Source organism: Pleurodeles waltl, chromosome 8 (genome assembly GCF_031143425.1).
Source record: "Pleurodeles waltl isolate 20211129_DDA chromosome 8, aPleWal1.hap1.20221129, whole genome shotgun sequence".
Classification (NCBI taxonomy): domain Eukaryota; kingdom Metazoa; phylum Chordata; class Amphibia; order Caudata; family Salamandridae; genus Pleurodeles; species Pleurodeles waltl.
Genome location: NC_090447.1, coordinates 744,583,659 through 744,609,489, shown reverse-complemented (window position 1 = coordinate 744,609,489; position 25,831 = coordinate 744,583,659). Strand labels below are relative to the sequence as shown.

General features: G+C 46.1%; 1 protein-coding gene across 30 annotated transcripts in view; it reads left to right on the top strand.

Annotated features, from left to right (window-relative positions):
* Positions 1 to 25,831, top strand: part of MCF2L (MCF.2 cell line derived transforming sequence like) — an 828,274-nt gene that overhangs the window by 789,544 nt on the left and 12,899 nt on the right. For all 30 annotated transcript variants that reach the window (XM_069204968.1, XM_069204983.1, XM_069204981.1 and 27 more), the window contains one exon: positions 9,751 to 9,869. In XM_069204968.1, the coding sequence (XP_069061069.1) occupies positions 9,751 to 9,869 (119 nt within the window). The remainder of the gene's footprint in view (positions 1 to 9,750; positions 9,870 to 25,831) is intronic.

The window sequence follows — 25,831 nt, the reverse complement described above, 5'->3', positions numbered from 1 at the left end:
CATTGAGAATAGTACGATCTGTTCCTGTTTCCTAGCTGTGGTGATGTGATATATTCTTTCCCCGTCTCCCCTGCGGTGTCACATGAATCGGGTAGGCCGGAGACAAGGGAGGGGCAATAGCAGGAGGCCAGTTAATTTTAAATGTATGTCGAAAGAGGGAAACACTGAGGAGGTGGAGAGGCAGACAGTGCCTCTTTTATATATATTTAGAGGAAAAAGAGAAGTGTGGGTGTGTCTTTAGGAAATGGGAATGGAGGCAGAAGCCCACTTAATTTTAGGGAAGGCTTTGTTTTGCTAATGGGGTTCCCATGATTTTCCACTCTTCTCTGGGTCAGCTGCTGTATGTGGTCATTCCATGGACGGATCTTGCTGGGGGTGGGGAGGGGGGGATTGGTGAATTAAGGGCCAGTCAGAGGAGGAGAAATTTGGAGAATATGTGTCACACACCATAAGGGGGCACTGGGCAGACGATGGCTACTGGGCCCCATCAGTGGTGTTTGAGGTTGTTTGCCACTGTTGTCCTGGGGTCTGTCCTATTATGGCTATGCAAACTAGGCCAAGTACAAGCACCTCTGCACTTTGTTCCCAATGTAGCAAGGAGGAGAAGTTACAGGCTTCTCTCGGGATAGCACAGGCCCAGAACTGAACTATCAACCAACAGGCACAATCAAGTTAATGTCATGCCCAGTGCTTATATCATAAGAAAAAGAAATAACCACACAGTGCTACTAAATACTGCAAAAATCAAGTTAAGGTAAAGTCCAGTGATCCTAGTGATTCCTTCTCCTTGTTGTACTACACCTGCTAATAACTCCCTTCTTCACTAAATGCATCCTGAATGACCACTTAAGGACCGGTTCCCTCTTCTAGTGATGTTGAAGGCATGGGTCACAGGTACAGGTGGATTCTCAAATGTACCCCACAAGCCATATGTGTACTTCGCCCTGCTTGTTTTCAAGCCTCTTACCCCTGATGGCTAAGTGGGTATGTGGCGTTCTTGGTACTGTCTCTGGAAAATATCCCGCACTTCAGAATCCTTCCCCCAGGTAAGCTGGGGTAAGCAAGAGCACCCTTTGGGGCTCCCATGTGAGCCAGGCGCACCTGTAAACATACAACTGCCAAGCCCAGTCTTTGCAGTGCAGCAGCCCAAGTATGTGGAATGCAGAGGCAGCCTCGTCACATGGCTGGTCCAGCCACAAGTCGATTGATGTTGTATGGCAGTGGCCGCCATGACCAGGCCAATGAGGTAGTTGCAGCCCAGGTTGGGTTGATGTCGTCCTATGGCAGCTGTAGCCCTGACTGGACCAGTTGGGCAGTTTCAGCCGCAAGCAGGCACCTACAAAGAGCAGTTCCTGCCAGGATAAGGATAGGAGAAACTGAGGGACACTAACAGCCTAGACCACTCCTTGCCCCCTGTTAGCCACACAATTCCCCTGGATGTCCCACAGCAATGGGCACACACTGGGCTGCTCCTCCTGGACAGTGTCTCCTACTGCAGGCTTAGGCAGACTCCTATCCTTTGTCACTCAGCAGGCAGGAGTGTTTGCACTCAGGCAGACCTTCAGCTCCTCCATCAGAAAATGCAGACTTCAGTTAATGTCACCTCTCTTCTGAGAGACTAGCTCTCATGCAGACATCAGCTATGGTCACCCATCAGCCCTTTGAGTCCTACTTTATACATATTTTTTAGACAGGATGTGGATCCAGTATCTCCAAGTTTTAGCCCTGGTTTAACAGGACAGCTGTCTGCAAAAGCTTATTTTATCAACTAAACAAGACTGTAAGGGGAGTACTAAGAGAGGGGCTGTGGCTGTGCCCATATGTTAATCTCTAAAACCATTTAATTGAAAAGTAGTTGTGCTAGCCATCTATGAAGTAGATGGATGGCTCATAACTGATAGGGACATTCTTAATGCGGACCGTAGGTCGAATACAGTAGGAAGCGGTGTTGCATGCTCTGACTCTGTTGCCAATACAGTAGAGAAGGGTTTCATATAATTAACTCTCTGACAATTAAAATAGTAAGCGTTTTTTCATCATGCGTTCCATAACAAACACAGTAGGAAGAGGCATTATGTTATAGACAATTTGACACGTATGGTAGGAATGGGTTTTACATTACCCCTCTGATAAATGCAAAAGGAAGAGGTTTAGTACATATATAATTTTCTCGGTCGCAGCACAGTAAATGTGTGATGTTTCAATTAGTAAGTTAATGTTCATAGCAATATATAGTTTATGGTTGCCTAATTGTTTGAAGGACCTCTCTAGGCAGATACAACATGATCATTGTTATCTTCATCTTAAAGCTATTATACTTGCTTTATTGTTTATTCAATATGGGGACAAAGGCAACAGGCTTCTCATTTTACATAATGAATGACTTGACAGAGGATCTTTGTGAAAAGCTTCAAGTTTTCCAATAGTCACAAATAGAACCATTGCTGTTTTTTTAAGATGATAGCCTTCTGGTGCATAAAGTTTCACATGATATCTGCCTGGTAATGGGAGCAGACTACGTTTGCAAAGTTAGTTGATGCTGAGCTGTTTCTTTGAGTACGTGATTACATCTTGGTTAGTCTGCAAGGCCCCTAAAGGAGGGTGTCCGATGTGTAATTCCACATGAAAGCTTGTAGATTGGAGTATAGCATAGCCGTGTGTGCCATAAAGTACATTTAGTTTTTAAAAAGAAAAGGCATTTCAGTGGACGTTGGTTTATTTGCTATTATTGTGTGTTGCTCAGTCCTGAGTTTCTAGCCCACAACGTCTTTACTCAGCCTTGGGCCGCTCTGCCTCAGTACACTCTGAGTAAGGTTTAACACTGTGAACCCTTTGACAAATGGGCTAGGAAGGGTTTTACATTGTGAAAACTCTGATAAATGTCTGCAATAATAGTGTACAGTTGTGAACACGTTGGCGAATACTGCATTGAAAGACTAAACAATATTGAGCATTAGGAGACTTTTGGCCAAAGAACTTTAGGTGGTGTAAGAAAGGACTTGTTTTCATAGTGTACTTTTGTAATTGTTGCTTAAGATTTAGTAGTTGAATGAAAGTATTTTGCTTTGTAAAAGTAAGAACACTGGAAATTGTTTTATTGAGAATTATTGCACAATTAGTGGAATTGTTTTAAGGTTTATTTAACCCCTTTAATCATTCATTATTTTGGCTTTGCATTTTTAACTTTACTATTGTTATTCAGTTTCCGATACAAAAAAAGTAGTGGTAGTAACTCTGACTTTTCCATTCAACTTCAGGAATGTCTTGCCTCAGTCTCTTGTTAGAAGGGCAATAACATTTTGCAGTTGAATGCAAATAAAACAGAGGTGTTGGTTTAGAGAGTCTGTATAGTGCTAGACTGTGTCACTGAGGCTCTGCTAACCAGAACCTCAGTGCTTATGCTCTCTCTGCTTTTAAATTTGTCACTGTTGGCTAGTGACTTAATTTACCAATTTCAATTGGCACACTGGAGCCCCCTTATAAGTCCCTAGAATATGGTACCTAGGTACCCAGGGCATTGGGGTTCCAGGAGATCCATATGGGCTGCAGCTTTTCTTTTGCCACCCAAAGGGAGCTCAGACAAACCCTTGCACAGGCCTGCCTTTGCAGCCTGCGTGAAACAACACACACGTTATTTCACAACCATTTTCACTGCACTTAAGTAACTTATAAGTCACCTATATGTCTAACCTTCACTTGCTGAAGTTTAGGTGCAAAGTTACTAAGTGTGAGGGCACCCTTGCACTAGCAAAGGTGCCCCCACATAGTTCAGGGCCATTTCCCGGGACTTTGTGAGTACAGGGACGCCATTACACACGTGCCCTACATATAGGTAAATACCTTTATGTAGCTTCACAATGGTAACTCCAAATATGGCCATGTAACCTGTCTAAGATCATGGAATTGTACCCCCCATTCCAAATATGGTATTGGAGAGCCAATTCTGTGCATCCTGGGGGCTCCACCATGCACCCCCAGTACTGCCAAACCAGCTTTCTGAGGCTTGCACTGCATCTACAGCTGCTACCTCCTCACAGACAGAGTTCTGCCCTCCTGGGGTCTGGGCAGCCCAGTCCCAGGAAGGCAGAACAAAGCATTTCCTCTGAGAGCAGGGTGTTACACCCTCTCCGTGAGGAAATAGGTGTTGCAGGCTGGGGGGGGGGTAGCCTCCAACAGCCTCTGGAAATGCTTTGAAGGGCACAGATGGTGCCCTCCTTACATAAGCCAGTCTACACCGGTTCAGGGACCCCTTGTCCCCTGCTCTGGTGCGAAACTGGACAAAGGAAAGGGGAGTGACTACTCCCCTGTCCATCACCACCCTAAAGGTGGTGCCCAGAGCTCCTCCAGTGTATCCCATACTTCAGCATCTTGCTTTGCTAGGTGTAGGGACACACTGGAGGTCTCTGAGTGGCCAGTGCCAGCAGGTGATGTCAGAGACCCCTCCTTATAGGTCCTTGCCTGATAAGGTAGCCAATCCCCCTCTCAGGGCTCTCTAGGGCCTCTCCTGTGGGTTCTCTTCAGATTCTGCTTGCAAGTTTCTTTCAGGAATCCTCTGCAACTACTTCCTCATCCTCTGACCTCGGATCAACCGCAGCCTGCTCCAGGAACCTCTGTAACAGCAACAAAGTATCCACAAGGGATACATTTCCTCTGCAACTTCAGCTCCAACTGCAACAGTTTCCACAGTGTGCATGCCTTGAGGACTCTCTGTCTTCACCCTGCACCAGAAGGACTGAAGAAATCTCCTGTGGGGTGACGGAGTCACTCCCCTGCTCCAGCAGGCACCTTCTAACATGACGACCGGTACCCTTGGACTCCTCTCACAGCGACGAGTGTGCTTCTAAGGACACAGAGGTTGGACCCCATCAACATAGACTGTCCTGAGGTCCTGCTGACGCAATTTGGAGGAGGTAAGACCTTGCCTTCCCTGGGAGCGACGGCTGTGTACTGAGTCTTCTTCACATACTGAGGCCTCTGTGCACTATTTGCAAAATTCCTTCGTGCACTGCCTGGCCCAGGTCCCCAGCACTCCATCCTCCGACGCTCAACTCGCTAAGTTGTTCTCTGGCGGCGTGGGACCTTCCTTTGTTGTGCTGCACCAACCGCGTTTAGCACCTCCTTTGTCCCCGTGTCCTGGGACTCCTGTGGGCGCTGCCTGGCATCCTCAGGACTCTCTAAAGTGCTGAGAGTCACATCTTCCTCCTCCCACAGAGTTGAGGCCTCCAGGTCCCTCCTGGGTCCAGCCAGTGCCATTTTGACGCAAAACACACTTTTATCGTAACCAAGGCTTATTGGAGACTTTCAACACATCTGCATCCATCTTCACATCGTGGGACATCTTTTGCATCATGCAGGAACCCGCTGACATCTTCCTAGAGTGCATTTCTGCAGTCTTCGACTAACCGGGAACTCTTATTTTGCACCCTCTTCTGGGTTGGCAGGGTCTCCTGTCCTTCCTGGAACTTCTTTTGACTTCTGGACTTGGTCCCCTTCTTTTGCAGGTCTTCAGGTCCAGGAATCCAGCAGTTGTTGTTTGCAGACTTGGTTGATTACTGCAATATCCCAATCACAAGGTGTAGTGTGTCCTAAGGAAACTTGCAGTACTTTACTCCTGCTTTTCTGGGCTTTGGGGTGGGGTAATTTACTTACCTTTACTGTATTCTTAATCACCCAGCAATTCTGCACACACTACACTTGTCTAGGGGGAAATTCGTGATTCGCATTCCTCTTTCTTAGTATATGGTTTGTGTTGCCCCTAGACCTATTTTCTCCCATTGCATTCTATAGCATTTCCTGTTGTTTACTATTTACTTGTCTAATTTCGGTGTCTAGTGTATATATTGTGTATATTACTTACCTCCAGAAGGAGTATTGTCTCTAAGATATTTTTGGTACTGTGTCACCCAAATAAATACCATTATTTTTGGTAACACTGAGTATTGTCTTTACTTGTGTATAAGTGCTGTGTAACTATAAGTGGTATTGCATGAGCTTTGCATGTCTCCTAGTTCAGCATAAGCTGCTCTGCTATACCTACCTCTATCAGCCTAAGCTGCTCTGCTATAGCTACCTCTATCAGCCTAAGCTGCTAGAACACTACTACATTTCACTAATAAGGGATAACTGGACCTGGTATAAGGTGTAAGTACCCAAGGTACCCACTACAAACCAGGCCAGCCTCCTACAGAGAGTGCCAAGTAAAGCATAGTAAAGCCATACCTACTGGCATTGCCAATGTTTGTTTAAATCAGAAATAACAATCAGTGAAATAATTGTCGGAAAAAATTAACAAGCTATAACTTTTGCGTGCTGCACGTAGTGGTAAATCTATTTAACACCCCCACTATAAATATTGACACAAGAGGCTAGATTATGACAGTGGCTCTGATTTGTACTAAATGCACATCTTCTCACTCCATTTTCATAATTGTGTTATCTGCAGCACTTACTAACCTAGTATCTTAGTACATAGGCTGTAGACCGTGAACAGCCCTAAAACACGAAGCTGTGGGTTACCTGTCACTCAGTGTTTCTGTTCAGCTGAGCTCCTGGGACTTTAAGTGGCACCTTCCTCCAGCGGCGATTTTGCACACATGCAGCGTCTCTGCATTAGCCCATCCAATCTGCTTCTGGAGAGGTGCCCAAGACAGCCTTACAAGTGTGGAATTTGTGAAGGGCCCCCAAGGCTGTGCCCCCTCCACTAGGGCACCCTCTGATCTGTACTAAGTATGCCCCAACTCCTTGGTGGTGTACAGATAGCATACCCCCTACATCTTTTTTAGGTCACGCCCTACCAGATAACAAAGCTGTCTTGTTTGCTAAAGACGTCTTGGGGACATTAAAAAAGCTGACCTGGGAATGCATTCTGCCCATTGCTTGCTATTGACTTTGTGGTTTATAACTTAAATTTTCTTGCTTTCCATTTGCTGGCTTTATCTGTTTTAGGCTGTCCAGCTTGAGTTTGTACCTTCCCTTGCCCAAACCCTTTTTACAGTATCCTTCTGATTGCTCTCTTTCTGTAAACAGGCCTGTAAATCTTGTTCTCATCTCGTCACATTTGCTGTGCATTGTAAGTCTGAGGTCAAATGTCAGGCGCTGTCATCTGCGGGTACTTGTTTACTTTTCTTTTTCTGACTTCAAAGTGAGAGAATTTATGTGACAATGTTGCTGGATAGTTCGGGTAGGAAAGAGTTTTTGTTCTAATACACAGCATTTGAAAAATGAACTGTGTAAGTATTTCAGAATATATCAGAATTAGGAACACAAATGAAGCACATTTGTTGCTATTTTTTGAAGAGTGTTGGAAACAGATACTTTAATATGATCAAATGTAACCATTACACTAGGTTTTGCAATTTCCGCACATTTCGATCTGTGCACTGTATAGTTTTAGTAGTAAAACTGTATGTCTGCAAATGTAATGGTCATTTCAATTGAAAATCAATTATGCTTTATGTGTTTTATGCAGAAACCATAAAAGCATTGCTCTACAGATCAGTGTAAATAATAACTGCCAATAGAATTCCAATTACAAAGCAAACATTAGAAACTAAAATCATGTGATCATTAGGTTAGAAAGTATTTAAACACACTGAAATCCATACATGTCATCATTTCATAGACTCAAAACTAAGGTCAAATCCATACAATTAATAGCACCCTATAAATCATAGCAGTTTCTCCGTGTTACTGCAGCTTTTAACTAACTAAGCTAAACATAATTTTATCAAGGAGCATCTGAAGGTACATTAGTGCTGAATTGAAAATATGTTGTACCACACCATGAATACTCCATTATATGCCATGCCACTCTATTCTGCACCACTCCACACAACTGCATTCTACTCTGCACCACTGTGTGCCACTGCACTCTGCACAACTCCACTCCACTGCACACTATGCCTCTCTACTCTACCCTGTAACATTCTGCGACTAAGGCACTGTTTGCCACTCTGCTCTACTCCATTACACTCTTTGCTGCTGTAGTCTACACCACTCCAGTCTAACATCAACCTACTCTGCACAGCTCCAATCTGCGCCACTGTACTGTACACTGCTCTGCAACACTGCACTCTACGCCACTGCACTATATGCCAATACACTACGCCAATGCACTTTACTCTGTAACACTCAACTCTATGCCCCTGCACTCTACATCAATCCATTGTATGCCACTCTAATCTACTCTGAACCACTGCACTCTACACCATTACACTCTGTGCCACTCTACACAACTGCACTCTACCCTGCACCACTCCACTCCACTCTGAAACAATGCACTCTATGCCACTCCACTCTATGCCATTCTACGCCACTGCACTCTATGCCATTCTACGCCACTGCACTCTACGCCACTGCACTCTCTGCCAGTGCACTATACATAACTGTATTCTGTCACTGCACTCTACATCACTATGCCACTGTACTATACACCACTGCTCTCTGACACTCTTTTCTGAAACACTGCATTCTTCACCACTTTACTCTGCTACTATACTATACACCACTGCTTTCTGACACTCTCTTCTGAAACACTGCATTCTCCACCACTTTACTCTGCTACTACTAGTCCCTACACTGTTCCACTCTACGCCACTGCACTCTGGAGCACTATTTTCTACACTGCACCACTCTATGCCACTGTACTGTATGCCACTCAACTCTACACCCTAGTCACTGCACTCCGTACTACTCGATTCTACTCTGTGCCACAGCCCTTTGCATCACTCAGTTCTATGCCACTCCTCTCTGCACCATTCTACGCCATTCTACTCCCCACCCTCTATGCCACTCTACTGTAGTCTGCTCTACGCCACTTTAGCCCATACCACTGCAATCTATGCCTCTCTGCGCCACTCCACTCTGCACCACTGCTCTCTGCTATGCTCCGCTCAAGCCTATTTTATGCCATCAATGACGCTGCATTGTTGGTTGATGAATTCAATGCCACTGCACTCTACACCACTATACTCTACAGCACTCTGACAATGCACTTTATACCAGTCCTCTCTACTCTATGCCATTCCATTGTATGCTACTCTACGTGACTCCACACTATGCCACTCCAATACACAACACTCTGTGCCACTCTGCTCCACTCTTCACCATTTCACTCTGACATGCCACACCACTCTTCTCTATGGCACTAACGTTTAGCCACACTGAACATCAGCCACTCTAGAACACACTGGCAAAGCCAATAGCGCTTCCATAGGCGATGCCTATTGGCTTTGCCAATGCTTGTTACTCCAAGCACTTGCTTACACAAGGGGGAAAGCATTCTTTGACTTGTATTGTCGGGTGCCGCCACACAATTATGGGAACTCCCACTTTATAGTGTATGGATACTAACTGCATCAGCACAATGTAAATCAGTTTATTCTGTGATATGAAATTGTTTCAGAAAGCAAAGTATGAGCAAAACAACTTTTTTGCTCCCAGGACAATTTCTATAATCTAGGTCCAGTTGATTGCCTCAACTGTTAAACCTACGACTAATGCATAATCACATTTTTTAAATCATTGAACCTACTTTTTTGTATTGGACACAGTGTCCTGCGGACCTCACACCGGGTATGAAACATAACTATGATAGGATGTGTGAGTAGTTACTTTAAATGTATAATTACATTTTTCCTGCTGATGCCACATTTAAGTACAAATCTATGCTATGATCTATTACTCTACAACGTTTGTTTAAAAAAAAAAAAATCATAGTCATTTGTGTAACAAATGTCACTTGTACTTCAGGCTGGGCAAGAGCATCTCAATCGCTTGATACTGCAGAAGAAGTTGAAGACTGGTCAAGTGCGGAGGAACCAATTAATTCATCTGACGCAGAAGAGGAAGTAGCCACAGAGAAAAAACTAGTGAGTTACGGTATTGAAAATCTGTGATCCCGTGAAACCCATTTACGACATGGCATAATGGCTTATTTTTACCCGTTATTATGTATTTCTTGCAATTTTTTAGGAAAAACCATAGTACTTATAGACTGCCAAACTTCTTGGTCTCTCGCATCAGGAAAACACAGTGCACTATTGCACAGTAATTACATGATACCCTTTTAACAGTTGTATGCAGTATAGACTTAGAGTGTCCGAGTTTATCCTTTCACGTTACTTTTGTGTCCCCTATTTGAGATGCTCAATATTGCCTTTTCCAATTGGTTCATATTGTAAAGATCATATTCATATTTCTCATTATTCTGGAACATGTTTTCTTATTTTTTCTTTTGATATTTATTTTCTTTACATCGTTGACTATTGATTTGTGAACTTCACAAAGGACTTTACGAAGTGCATGTTTGAGATACTGTTAACTCATTTAAGGCTGTTTCTAATTTTTGTGGAACCTACCCCCATGTGACTACTAGACTCATGAATAATCTGATAGAGACAACTAGCCGCAGGTTCCTTACCTTAGAATTCTCCCTAGGCTCCAGACTGAGTTTGGAATACTTTTTCAGCAGTACCTCTGCGCATCAGTAGAGGGAGTTGTGCCACTCCGTATCGATGTCATCCTCCAGATATGACTTTGACGGAGTCCATATAGTCCCTCTCCCGAAGCGGTGACGCCATTTTTTTCTTTTCCACTCAGCAACGTGGATCCGGAGAAGTGGTTACCTCTGGTCAATTTTTTGGCCTTCCCTCTCAGTGGTTTTCAGGGTTGGAACAGTGTTTATGCCTTCTGGCTTTATGCCTTGTGGGTCCTGTGCTTGACAAATATTGGCCACAGACCCCCTCTCAGTTTGTATCTGGTGCTTAGGCACCCACCACAATACCGACGACTGCAACGCCTGTCAACAGCTGAGGTCTAAGGCATTCCAGGAACAGCAGATGAAGCTCCTGGTGGTGCAGTCTTCTCATAGGTGTTGTATTCCTTTTTCTACGACTCATCCTAGCAACCGTTCCAGGGGTCGCTCGCGTATGGCTCCTTCAGAGTCTCCAGATCCTGCGACATCTCAAGGTAAGCATCACCCTCGGTCGAAGTCGCATCCTCCTCCAGCTTCACCTTCCCCTCGTGGTTCCTCCAGTTCCTCTGGGGATGAGCTTGTGCAGGAGTCGACCCCCGAGCCTCGCACTCTATGCCGAGGCGACTCTGGCCCAGATGCAGGGCTATTACTCATCCTTGCATGCTGTTTTTGGACCTTCCCCTCCCTCTAGAGCGTCTTCGGGCCCTAAGGAGGTGGCAGGTGCCCTGACAGTGTCCTCACCGGCGTCTTCGTCGTCAGTGCCCGTTAGGCCCCTCAACTCCAACTCCAGAGTTGGTTTGGCGCTGATGCACATGGCTTCCATCTCCTGCACCTGTCTCCTCTCTTACAACTCCAGTTTTAGCATCCATTTCTACCTTGCCACCTTTGGCGGTGGGGGCACCTGCGGCTTTGCTCCATGCCCTGATTGTTGGATCCCCAGAGTCGGATGACGCCCTTCCAATGTCGAGGTGTCTCCATTCCGACGCTGGGAGCGGTGCCATTGGAGTCGGCTGTTCCAATGTCTTCTGAGGCTCCCCCTCCAGTTCTTCCATCGGAAGGGCCTGCTTTCCATTCTCAGCTTCCCAATTCAGACACCATTCCATTTCCTCAATCAAATTGGTAAGTTGATTTAGCCAATGCTAGTGGTCTGGACTCCTTGCTGGCTTCCAGCCTCCTATCATCCCCTGGGTTGGCTTCAGAGGCTGTTTCTGCTTTAGTGGACATGTTAAAACGTGTGCCGGAAGTGTTATATTAACAGCTTCCTACTGTGCAGTTGTCCACGGGTCCTTTGCTTGGTGTCTTACATCCTGACCAGTCTTCTGTCGAGCCGATACTTCCTTATTGTGAAGCTCTTTATGATATCCTTTTGGGAGTTTGGACCCAGCTAATATCTGGCCCCTCTGTGGTGCGCTGTACCTTGCATAGACACAGGCTAGCTCCGAAGGGTCCGTCATCCAACTACTCAAAGTTTTGTGGTGCAAACTGCCTTGGCTGCACACAGTTTTATGCAGGTTCCTCCTGCTCACCAGAACGTGAAGCCAGGCAGGTGGACGCTTTTGGTAGGCAGATTTTCGCTTCCTCTAGTTCTGCCTTGCGTTCAACCAATTCGTCCTTTGTCCTTGCTCGCTTCTCCCACATTTTGCCTTCTCTGCCTTATGGCTAGACAAGCTCTAACGCTTTTTGTACAGGTGGGCAGCAGGCTGCCAAGCTTAGTCTTAGATGTGGTATGGATACCGCAGAGTCTGTTGGAAGGATTATGGATTCTTCGGTAGCGCTGCGACAAAGGGCCTGGTTACGTTCTTCCAATTTCTCAGAAGCAGTGAAAACATTTTTACAGGATATGCCTTTTGATGGCACCTCCCTTTTTGGAGCACATGCCGACTCGGCCTTACACAGCTTTAGAGATGCTCATGGTGGGACTCAGTTGTAAGTCTTCTTTGTTTTCCAGAGACTTTTTCTGGTTTGGTCCATTGTTCAGGGGCAGTTGCATTTTTTTCCCCTGTTGCACTTTTTTTCCTGCCCCCATTGCGATGATGTACTTCTTGATTATAGTGTGACACCCAGTGTGGGTTCCTGCTCTTTGTAGGTCCTTTTCTTCTTATCATGTTCTAGCACTCAGGGTGGTGCTCCTGCGTTGCAGGTGTTCTGTTTATTAACCTCACTATAGTGGACAGGTTTTATTATATTTTCTGACCCATTCTAGGTCTTATACCTCTTTAAAGGGAGGTTTCTGTTGTACTCTGCTGATAGGCGGTTCGCCTAAGAGATTATGCTCTCGATGAGATTCTGCCTCGTGCCAAAGAAGTTTCCAGTCCCTGCTTTCCAGAGCAATTGGGGTAGGCTTTTGGCCTTTCTTTTATAATGATCTATTCCCTACTGGGAACTTGCTCAGTGCTTCTTCTGGGAGTAGTGTGATAACCCTTGTTTCACTCTTGACTCTGCTGCGGTTTTTTTACCAGTGTCCTTTTCCTTTGCTGTAGTAGGACTTGGTTTTCTACTTCTTTTCCATGGTCTGCTTCCGTTTCAGATGTTGGTACCTCTTTGTTTACAACTACCTCTTCTGACTATTATGTGCTACAAGTGGAGATCATAATCTGTCTTCTTTTTCCCCCTTGAGTTATTATCTCTTGTCTGGCCTTGTACCACCTTCATCATCTCGATCTCCTTCCTGGACATTTTCATCCTCCTTCTGACCTTTGGGTGCGGTCATGGAGGCGGTCCCATTTTTTGCTGAATAGATATATACAAATATATATCTATATATATATATATATATATATATATATATATATATATATATATATTCATATATATATATATATATATTCATATATATCTGTTCTATGTTTATATAATGGTCCCCTGTGGCTTAATGACCGAAGTCACAGGCCCTCACACTGAGAAGGGAGGCTTCTCTTCCGGGTGTGTCTGAAGACATTTCCTTCTTTACTTCTTTTATATTTACCATATGTATGTGTACTTCTTTCGGGTATCGAGCTATTCCTCAGTGGCAGTACCTAGTGCCTCATGACTACATGATGACCAGGATAAAGGTTTCCTCCTGCCAATGGAACGACACTTGGATATTCTTTCCACCCTGTTAATATGCCTATTTCTTGTTTCCCCTGCCCTGTTCTTGTAGGTCTGGGGCATCATCCAATTGTGTATGGGTTCCTGTTTCTACGTTCTGCCCCATTAGGGGGTTTCTTTCCTTTCCTGAGATTTTTTCCCCCTTCTGTGTGCCTCGGTCATCTTGTTGACCACTTTATTAAGGCATTTTTATGTAGCATTTCAGACCTAGCAGTTGCTTCTTCCTTTCTATGTCTGCTGCAGATGGCACTCATATTTCTTCCTTCCGTCGGATAGTTCCTTCTTCCTACCTCATATTGTTTTTATCTTTAGTACTGTTGTCCATGGCTATGGCCATTCTCATTTGACCTTGCTGACTAATGCAGGGCCAGTGTTCGGACACCTTTCTAAGAGCAGAGGACTAATATTCCTTATATTTCATTCTTGGGTCCACACATGGATTGCTTTCTTGTACGCTGGCTATCCCTCTGGGATTCTGCCACTTTTCCTTCATTCCTTTCTTCAGCAATTGTTTTTCTATCTGCTGAATAGTCATTGCTATTGCCTTACCTTTCTGTGGTTTGCGCGCAACATTTGTATGCCTCGTGTTGGACTTTTTCATGCACTGCCAGGTTTCTGTTGATTCCTATTAGCGGGTGGTTTTACCAACCTATTTTTACTTTTAGTTCGCTTGCAGTGATTTTTCTGTTTGGCTGGCTTTTCTTTCTTGAGGGGTGTACTTTCTCTATCCCCTCTTTTCTTTTACTCTTGTGCTGTTGCGCAACTCTTTTGTTTCTATGTTTTCCATATATTATATACATATAGGCATGTATACTTATTTCTGCTTCATAGGTCTATGTCTCTATTTTTATATCAGCATCTGTGTTCACATGACCCTCTGCATATCTATAAATATCATATGTATGGCCACATCAGTGTCTTTTCATCTATCTCTATGCTGATTGGTGTCTCGGCATGTATCTTCCAGACCTCACATTTAACCATTGTATGTCAGGCATATGGATTACCTTTTGCGCCTTCTGTCAACTACCTCTATGTATCTCCCAGTTCTATTTCACATCTCCTCAGATTTTCCCCTTGGGTGTTCCTGGGGATGTGCATTCCGTATTTTGGGTTACTCTCCCTTTCTGAGTTAAGCTTCCTTCTTCATGCAGGTTTTGCCTATGCACCCTCGAGGGAGCAGCATAATTGCATTGCTTCCCTTTTTCCATATCCTCTAAGGTTACATTGCAGTGACCATTAAGGAGTTTTGCACCTTCCTTCCGCTTCCATTTTGGAGCGCTTCATGTTACTTCCCTGTTGTTGTTCTCTACCAACAGATTCATTTTCGTTGTCATTCGCTCTGCCCCCATGGCATTTCATACTTTTTTTTACACTATACCTTGAGTTGTCCACACTCTTCCAGTAAGATGAATTCTTCCTCTGACCTTGTCTCGCTCTTGTCTGGTCTACTACTCCTTTAGTTTGACCGGTTGTTTCTTGCGGGACATGGGTAGGATGTGTTCGCAGACCCTCCTCCTAGGTTGTTACTGCTTTGGTATCTCATTTTAAGATAAGGAATCTGCGGCCAGTTGTCTCTGTCAGACGAACAAGTTAGCTACCGTCGGTAACGCCTTATCTGGTAGAGACATAGACTATCCACAGATTTTTTTACTGACCCACCCATCCTCCCCGCTCTGCGAACTGTTTTATGTTACTTCAGCCTCACTTTCTTGGCATTCTATTGCCATGCTTTTCAATTTGGTAGTTGTACATTCAAATTTACATCTACCTCTCTTGCCAAACACTGTTCCATTGCCAGTTTCTATAGTGGCTCTGCGTTGTTGTGTGGAGATGAAACTGACATCGGGCGTCAGGGGAGGGACTATATGGACTCCACCGACGTCATATCCAGAGCATGACGGTGATACGGAGTCGCTCGACACCCTCTATCGATGTGCATAGGTGCTGCTGAAAAACTTTTCCGGATCCAGTCTGACACCTGGGAAGAATTGTAATGTAAGGAATCTGCGGCTAGTCTATGTCTCTATCAGATAAGGCTTTCCTGAAGGAAAATAACTTGTTCTTCTTGGTACACCACTAGAAACACTGTATATATAAAAAGCAAAGTTGATGCCAAGACTGCTTAAACTGTACAAGGTTAAGTACAGAAGTTGACATGTGCTAACTGTTCTAATAATAATGGCACAACATCTTCAGCGCTTTGATATGATTACCTCCAGATGACTCTTCCCAGAAAATCCTTGTTGCTCTTTAAGAACAGCTTGCTGCAGATGCAAGAATAGGGCGGAGAAGATACTGTGCTTCAAACTCAAAAACCTGCATGTGCGTCTTTACTTCATCCTGTGCAGGTCGTTCTTGTATCTGCACTTTTAGGCCTGGCTACAGAGTTTGTAATATATACATATAGTAAAGCTTGTCTCTCGCCTAGAGGATCATTGCTGGCTCACATGTCACTCTTGGTTGTTTGATGTACCGTTTTGCCGCTTAAGGCCAGCTTGTATAGTAATGAGAGACTATTTTGCATCAACAAATTATACTTATTCAAGATACATTTGATTATTTATGTCATGTGTGCATTATGTACATAAAGCAATCCTTTTTTTTGATATTTTTGTCACTGTAGCAACCTTTTCTTAAATTATTTTCTCAGAGCTCAGTTGTGAGACTGACCTTAATATGGCTACCCTATTTGGTCCCCCCTTTTTATATAGGACAACCTGACCCCGAGATGACCATTCTCATTTCGCAGCACAGGACTTTAGGGCTTCTATCTTGGGGCAGGGCTGTCCACATCGATAAACACAGCTTCCTTGATGTTCTGCATCCAGTTCCATAATAAATGCTTTGATCTGGAGTCCCCAGCAAACAGCTACAGCCAGTAAGAGCTGCCACCTCCTACCAGCTTGATTTCTGATCCCTGATGGAGTGGCCACCTCACTCTGTGTAATTACGAACGCTTCTTCTAGTCCTGTCCTTTAATGTGGCAACTTAATTAATTATAAGCGTGGTATTCTTAGTTTGTTTGCTTAGTTAATTAGACGACTACACCAGATGGCAATGATTTGCAGGTTGAAAGGCCATGACTTGAAACAATGACTGTGATGACGTGGACTGAGGTGTTCACCCTAAGGCAGACATCATTCCTGATGATATACTTGTTGGTTAAACACTTTTCATCCCTCATGCTAAACATGTTGGTTGCACACACTTTTAAACAATTCACCTTGCGTTACATGTAAAAAATTATGTCTATCTCTCCATAAGATAAAGTCAGCAGTTAGGCACTTAACCATTCATACACTGTACAGGTGCTTTTTTTGTGTGCCACAAGAATGCCAGGGTGAGTTTGTAAATGACTGTTGGTATTTAGATATGCCCTGAGGAATGAATGTCTCTGCACATTTTACCTGTATAAGCGTTATCATGTACACTTTCACCTACATTCTTGGGGAGTGAGAAAAATCACTTGCACTGTGCATGCACAGTGATCCAATTCACACCTCTCTTGGAAGAGAGTCTGAGTAAGCAGAGCCAGTACATCTGCCTTTAATGTTATCACGCAAGCAAGCATCATTTTTGCATGCCAGTGTCTTTTTTTCAATGCTTTTTGCCTTTGAAAAGAAAATCCCAGGATAACACCTTTTCTTTTAACTTCTCACTGGGTTGGCTTTGTCTCTCCAGTGCTGTTAGAAATGGGGTCTTTGGTTGGCAGTCAGGTTACCCCCTTTCCAAACAAGAACCCTCACTCTAGTCAGAGAAAAGGAGAATCACCTTCAGTTAACCTCCGCTCACCACCTTGGTAGCTTGGCACAAGCAGACAGGCTGAACTTCAGAAGCAATGTGTAAAGTATTTGTACCACCACACACAGTAACTCAGTGAAAACACTATAAAATGAAACAACACAGGTTTAGAAAAATAGGTAATATCTATCTAAACAAAACAAGACCAAAATGACAAAAATCCGACATACACAAGTCAAGTTAAGAATTTAAAAAAGAATAACAGTCCTAAATCCTTTCAAAACAGTGAGAACACTGTTAACACACAAAAGAACCTGGGTAGCATCAAAATAAAGCCGCACGGGCATCGGAAAAGGCCTGCAAGTGAGACCGTGCATCATTCCTTCTCCAGTTGGGTTGGCGTGTGTCGTTTCTTCTCTCCTGCATGAGAGCGATGCGTCGATCCGTATGGGCACCTCAGGTCTGGGCAGGCATTGCATTGATTTTCCGCATCCAGCAATGTTGCATAGAAATCCGGTCACACGATGTCAAGAAACGGTTCTGCGTGGAGGCTTGCGTCGTTAACACCAGCCACTGCGGTTGTTATGCGTAATTTCTCCAGCTACGTTGCATCCATCTTCCAGCCGTGATGCAGGTGGAGCATTGATTTTAGCTGTGAGGCTGGTGGTGTGCCATTTATCAGCCACAAGGTGGTTGGTGCGTCGAAAAATTCCCTGCACGGCGGTCTTTGCGTGGATTTCTGTCCTTTTCCATCAGCTGCACGTTTCAAGGGCCTAGTGACAGGTTAGGGCACCACTCGGGAGGTAGGACTCTCAGCAGACAGCCCAAATGCTGGCAGAGAGAAGTCTTTGTTGTCCCTGAGACATCAACAACAGGAGGCAAGCTCAGTTCAAGCCCTTGGAGATTATTCACCAGTGGAAGTCACACAAATGTCAGTCTTTGTCCTCTCTCAGACAGAAGCAGCTTCTGCAGGCCAACCCAGCAACAGTCCCAGGCAAAGGGGCAGTACTCCTCCTCCAGCTCCTCAATTCTTCCCCTCGGCAGAGGTTCCTCTTGGTTCCAGAAATAATCTGATTTTCAGGGGTTTGGACCCAGACAGGGAATCCACAAACAAGCAGAATCACAGAATGGTTTAAGCAAGAAAATGCCTACTTTCTAAAAGTGGCATTTTAAAACACACAATCTAAAAAACAACTTCACTAAAAGATGTATTTTTAAATTGTGAGTTCAGAGACCCCAAACTCCACATGTCTATCTGCTCCCAAAGGGAACCTATGCTTTAATAATATTTAAAGGCAGCCCCCATGTTAACCTATGAGAGTGATAGGCCTTTCAACATTGAAAACTGGATTTGGCAGTATTTCACTGTCAGGACATGTAAAGCACATAAGTACATGTCCCACCTTTAACATACACTGCACCCTGTCCATGGGGCTACCTCGAGCCTACCTTAGGGGGGTGTTGTACAAGGATAAAAAGGGAAGGTTTAGGCCTGGCAAGAGCTAATTGGCAGTTTAAAACCGCAGTCAGAGACACTGCAGTGGCAGCTTTGAGCCATGTTTACAGGGCTACTAATGTGGGTGGCACAACCAGTGCTGCAGGCCCACTAGTAGCATTCGATTTACAGGCCCTTGGCACCTCTAGTGCATTTTACTAGGGACTTACTAGTAAATCAAACCTGCCAGTCATGGATAAGCCAATGTACACGTACAATTTATACAGGGAACACTTGCACCTTAGCACTGGTCAGCAGTGGTAAAGTGTCCAGAGCAAACAAAACAGCAAGAACAGAGTCCAGCACACAGAAACAACCTGGGAAGTAGAGGCAAAAAGTTAGGGGAGTCCATGCCAATGATGCCAAGCCTAACACGTGTCACCCCCCCACCCTCCAGCTGAAGTGGGGAGCAACTACCCAACCTCATGGGAGTTCTCATCACTAAGGCTGAAGAATCTGGACAGACCATCAGCATTGGCGTAGTCGGTGCCAGGGGGATTTTCCACCGTAAAGGCTATTTCCCTATAGGGAGATGGACCACCTCAACAATTTGGGATTTTCACCCCTCATCTGCATTAAACATCTGAGGGGCCTGTGGTCTGTCTTAAGCTGGAATTGAGTCCCAAACAAGTACGGTCTTAGCTTCTTCAGTGCCCAGACCACAGCAAAAGCTTCACGCTCAACTGCACTCCGCCTACGTTCCCTGGGGAGTAACCTCCTGCTAATGAAGGCTACAGGTTGAGCTAGGCCCTCTTCATTAAGCTGTGAGAGTACTGCTCCAATACCATGCTCTGAGGCATCTGTTTGCACAACAAATTCCTTGCAGTAGTCCGGTGCCTTCAGCACAGGTGCTGTGCACATGGCAGTCTTCAGGGCATCAAAAGCTGTTTCGCAAGACTCAGTCCAGATCACATTTCTGGGCTGCTTTTTGGAAGTTAGCTCCGTCAAGGGTGCAACAATTGTGCCATACCCCTTGACAAACCTCCTATAAGATCCAGTGAGACCTAAAAACGCTATCACCTCAGTCTGGGTCTTGGGGGCTCCCAAGCCTGACTGGTTTCAATTTTTGGCTGTAGGGATGCCACCTGGCCACTCCCCACCTGGTGTCCCAAGTACAACACAGAACCCTGCCCTATTTGGCACTTACTTGCCTTAATAGTGAGGCCTGCCTTCTGCAGGGCCTCCCACACTTTGCAGAGGTGCTGCAAGTGTTCCTCCTAAGTGGAACTGAACACAACAATGTCATCAGGTAGGGGGCACTGAAATCATCCAGTCCAGCCAACACCTGGTTGACCAACCTCTGAAAGGTGGCAGGGGAATTCTTCATCTCAAAGGGCACCCTAAACTGGTAGTGCCCATCTGGTGTGGAGAATGCAGACCTCTCCTTAGGCCCCTCAGCCAGGGCGTTCTGCCAGTACTCAGAGGTAAGATCCAACGTACTTAGGTACTTGGCAGCTCCCAACTTGTCAATGTGCAGATCAGCTCGGGGGATGGGTTGCAAGTCAGCCTTAGTGACTGCATTGAGTCCCCGGTAATCCACACAGAACCAGAGTTCTGGAGTGGCATGAGGAGCAGCAGGCTTTGGAACTAAAACCACAGGGCTGGCCCAAGGGCTGCTGGAAAACTCAATAACCCCCAACGCTAACATTTTAGAAACTTCATCTTCCTGTCAGTCACTCTGTAAACTTTGTGTTTCACAGAACTGTCCGCAGTGTCCACATCGTGTGTACCCAAGTGTGTGACCCCCTGGGATCAGGGAGAACAGTGAGGCAAACTGACCCAACACCTGGCAACAGTCCCTCTGCTGCTCTGGGGTCAGGGAGGAGGAGAGGTTCACTCCCTCCACAGATCCATCCTTTTCTCCAGCAGACAGGAGGTCAGGAAGAGGCTTACTCTCTTCCTCCACCCCATCATCTGTTGCTTGGAGAATGGACAATCCAGACCGCTCAAAGTGTGGCTTGAGCCGGTTCACATGTAGGACCCTCAAGGGGTTCCTGGGAGTCTGCAAGTCCACCAGGTAGGTGACTTCACTCTTGCGCTCCAGCAACTCAAATGGTCCAGTCCACTTGTCCTAGAGCGCCCTAGGGTCCACTGGCGCCATCAACTACACTTTCTGACCAGGTTGAAACTCACCAGAGTGGCATTCTAGTCATACCAGCATTTCATGTCTTCCTAGCTTGCTTCCAGGTTCTCTAGTGCGAGAGCTCTGAAGCGGGCAGTCTGGATTCTCAAAGCTAGCATGTAACTGAATACATCCTGGGTGGTTTACTAGGGGCCTTCTCGAAAGCCTCCTTTACCAGACTCAAAGCCCCCCTCAGTGGGTGGCCATACAACATCTCAAAAGGACTAAAGCCAAGCCTTTTTTAAGGCACCTCCCTGTAAGCGAACAGAAGGCATGGCAAGAGGACGTCCCACTTCTGCCTCAAGGGCTCTGACAGGCCCATTATCATGCCCGTCGAAGTGCGCTTGAATCTCTCAACCAGACCATTGCTTTGGGGGTGGTAAGGTGTGGTGAACTTGTACATTTCCCCACACACCTTCCTCAGAGACTTCATATAAGTTGATATGAAGTTGGTACCCCTATCGGGCACCACCTCCTTTGGGAACCCCATGCGGTGAAAAAAAAAACATCATTGCACTGCCCACCACAGGGGCAGTGATCGATCTCAAAGGAATGGCTTTGACCAGGATAGACCTTTTGCCCATGGCTGTCTTGGGATCCAGAGCCCCCACAATGTCAATACCAACCTGTTCGAAGGGGGGGATAACCACAGGTAAAGGTTGTAGCGAGCTTTGCATTTCCCCCCACTCTTGCCACTTGCCTGACAAGTTGGGCAAGACTTACAATGGGCATCTGAGTGCCTGCGCATTATGGGCCAGTACAAGTGGGTGACAACCCATTCAAAGGGCTTGTCCTGCCCCAAATGTCCAGCTAAAGGTACATCATGAGCCAGACCCAGTAGGAAGGCTCTGAAGCGATGGGGTACCACCAGCACACGGGCTGACCCAGGCTCAGGAACCTTAAGCTCGCTATATAAGAGCCCATCCTCCCAGTAAATCAAATGTGATCCAGGCTCCTTGCCAGACACCTGGTCTGCAGCCTGCCGCTGCAAACCCTCCAGAGTAGGGCATGTTTTCTGTGTCTCACAGAATGCTTCCCTGGTGGGCCCCCCTTCCTGCTGCCACTGTGACAGCTCAGGGACCTCGCCCAGTTCAGCCACCTGTTCCACTGTAGGCTCCAGTGCCTCCTCCCTCAGGTTCAGTCTCCTCCTGGACTGTGGGAACTTTTGGGGCTGGTTTCCCACGCCCCTTGCCCTTCCTCTTTCTGGCAGACACCTGGGACACTCTTTCAGGCTCTGGGTTCCCCTGATCACCCTGATGGGCTGCCATCGACCGGGTACACCCACACACTCACCCAGGCAGATTCAACATTTCTAAGTGTGAACGGCATTTCACCTCCTGCCAAGGGGAATCCTCCAGGTCATTGCCAAGCAAACAATCTACTGGTGTGGTCGGACTCATAGCTACCTTCAAGGAACCTCACCCCCCCCCCTGCCCCCATTCAGAGGGAACTTGTGCCACTCTGCAGGGGAGCTCTGATTTGTCCACTGCAACTACTTGAAGTACACTGGGATATATCCGCTCTTCAGTCACCAGGTGACTCCTCACTGTAGTCACACTGGCTCCTGTGTCTCAGGGGCCTCTACCTCTGTCCTTTGGTGGTCACAAACCGCCTGTACTTCTTAGTTATCAGGCATGAGGGTCCGCTATACCATCTCACTGTCCTCTAGTGAGACAAGGGTCATCTCAGCTGCCTCCCACCCACCTGGAACCAACTCATCCCAAAGCGCTACACTGGCCAAACCCTGTGAGTGAGCACCAGTGGGTGCCGGTGTCCACTTGGGACATTTGGGGTCCCCCTTCATGTGACCGTCCTGATCACATGCAAAGCACTTGCGGGACCCCTTCTCTGCAGATTTCCCTGTGGAGACCCATGGTTTCTTTTCTAGTGGGGGTGGGATTCTTTACCCTAGGAACTAGGTTTGGGCCCTTTAGAGAACTCCCCCTGTTTACCCTTCCCCCCTAACACACACATTTGTTTCTGATTGGGACCCTGCCCACCCTTGCCATGGTCTCCTCCATCCTCTTTTGGACCCTGGTGCTCCCCCAACCATCCGCTTCCTGCGCAAGATTCCTGGGGTCAGTCAGCTTGCTGTCAATTAGGTGCTGGTGCAGCTCTGGAAAACATAAACTGTACAAGTGCTCCCAAGCAATCAAATTGTAAAGCCCCTGATACGTTGTCACCTTACTGCCCTTCACCCAACCATCCAGTGACCTGTAAAAAGAATCCACATATTCCAACCATGTTTGGGATTCTTTCTCCTTATAGGACCTAAACTTGTCCTTATACTGATCAGGGTTGAGACCATACCTTGTGATCAGGGCGTCCTTCGTGACAGGGTAGGTGAGCCCCTGGGGATCCCCTAAGGATGTCAGAGTATCCCTTCCCCCTACCTCAAAGTGCTTCCACAGACCCCCCCCCCTCAATGAGTTTCAGGGACCAGATTCATACATAGAGCAGACTCATACCCCTTGACCTACAACAGTATGTCAGCCTCCCTTTTGTAATCCTTCACAAGGTCCTTAGGAATGTGCACCCTCCTTTCAGGCTGCACTGTTATTGCTGTCACCATCCCTACTAGACTGGCTCCTCCGATCCAGCTCCCTCAAGCTGAGCTCATGAGCCAACAATCTATTTTTCTCTTCTATGGCCATCCTCATTTTCTCCAATTCCAACTGGTGAACCCTCTCTGCCTGTCTGTCCTGAAACTCTTCAGGACTCAGACCCTTAGATAACACACTGCTACCTGCCCTGGAGACACTCTCCCTGGACATAACAGGCCCACACACTATACCGTTGTGGATGGATTGCTCTTCCTCCATCTCATCCTCCTCCTCTTCTATGTGCCCCTCAGCTTCCTTGGCTGTTACCCAGGCCCTCAGTGCCTTTTGCAGCTCCTCCTTCCCGGTGGAGCCCTTAAAGGGACAAGCAAGGTTTTTACAGAACTGCCTCAGCTTGGCAACTGTATAGCTCTCCAGTTTCCCTAATCAAAAGCAGCTACAGCTGATGCATCTCCAGATTGAGACATGATGAAGAGTTAAAAGTGCAAAGTTCCAAAGGCAGAAAAACAAGTTTGTAAATGAAGTTCAAAAGTCAAGCAAGGATTACCACTAAATGGAAGTAAGGAAAATTCCAAAAAGAGAAAAAAAGCAAAAATCGCAAAGACAAGTAGTATGCGGTCACGTAATGGTCTGCACTGAAAACAGTAGTGTACACTTAATCACTGTATGTCAAATACAAATACAAGTCTAATCCCAACTGCTGATTACCAATGTTAGAAATGGGGTCTTTGGTTGGCAGTCAGTTTACCCCCTGTCCAAGCAAGGACCCTCACTCTAGTCAGGGTAAAGGAGAATTACCCTCAGTTAACCACGCTCATCGCCTTGGTAGCTTGGCACGAGCAGGCAGGCTTAACTTCAGAAGCAATGTGTAAAGTATTTGTACCACCACACAGTAACTCAGTGAAAACACTACAAAATGACACAACCCAGGTTTAGTAAAATAGTCAATATTTATCTAAACAAAACAAGATCAAAACGACAAAAATTCGACATACACAAGTCAAGTTATGAGTTTTAAAAAGAAAAAGAGTCTTAATTCCTTAGAAAACGGTGAGAACACTGTTAGCACACAAAAGTACCTGGGTAACGTCAAAATAAAACCAGTCGGCTTGTGCGTCAGAAAGGCCAAAGATGTGTTGATTTCTCACTTGCAAGCGAGACCGTGCGTCGTTCCTTCTCCAGTCAGGTTGGCGTGCGTCGTTTGTTCTCTTCCGCAAGAGAGCGATGCGTCGATCTTGACGGGCGCCTCGGGTCTGGGTAGGCTTTCCATTGATTTTCCGCGCCCAGTGATGTTGTGTTCAAATCCGGTCGCGCGGTGTCAAGAAACCGTGCTGCGCGGGGTTTACGCCATTAACAGCAGCCGCTGTGGGTGTTGCACGTCATTTTTCCAGCTGCGTTGTGTCCATCTTCCAGCCACGATGCAGGTGGAGCACCGTTTATCAGCTGCGAGGCAGGTGATGCGTCGAAAGTTTCCCTGCACAGCGGTCTTTGCGTGGATTTCTGTCTTTTTCAACCAGCTGCACCTTTCAAGGGCCCAGAGTCAGATTAGGGCACCACTTGGAAGGCTGGACTCTCAGCAGAAAGCCCAAGTGCTGGCAGAGAGAAGTCTTTGTTCTCCCTGAGACAACAGGAGGCAAGCTCAGTTCAAGCCCTTGGTGATCCTTCACCAATGGAAGTCACACAAAAGTCAGTCTTTGTCCTCTATCAGGCAGAAACAGCTACTGCAGGGCAACCCAGCAAAGCACAGTCATAGGCAAAGGGGCAGTACTCCTCCTCCAGCTTCTCAGCTCTTCTCCTTGGCAGAGATTCCTATTGGTTCCAGAAGTATTCTGAATTTCAGAGGTTTTAGTTGCTCTTCTTATACCTCTTTCTGCCTTTGAAGTAGGCCTACTTCAAATAGAAGTCTCTGTTGTTTTCAAGATCCTGCTTTGCCCAGGTGAGGTTCCAGACACAAACCAGGGGGTGGGAAACTGCATTGTGTGAGAGCAGGCACAGCTCTTTCAGGTGTAAGTGACCCCTCCTCCCCTCAGCCCAGATGGCTCATCAGGATATGCAGGCTACACGCCAGCTCCCTTTGTTTCACTGTCTAGAGGAGAGGTGCAAACAACCCCTGTCAAACTGACCCAGACAGGGAATCCACAAACAAGCAGAGTCACAGAATGGTTTAAGTAAGAACATGTCTACTTTCTAAATCTAAAAAACAATTTCACTAAAAGATGCATTTTTAAATTGTGAGTTCAGAGACCCCAAACTCCACATGTCTATCTGCTCTCAAAGGGAACCTGCGCTTTAATAATATTTAAATGCAGCCCCGTGTTAATCTATGAAAGAGATAGGCCTTACAA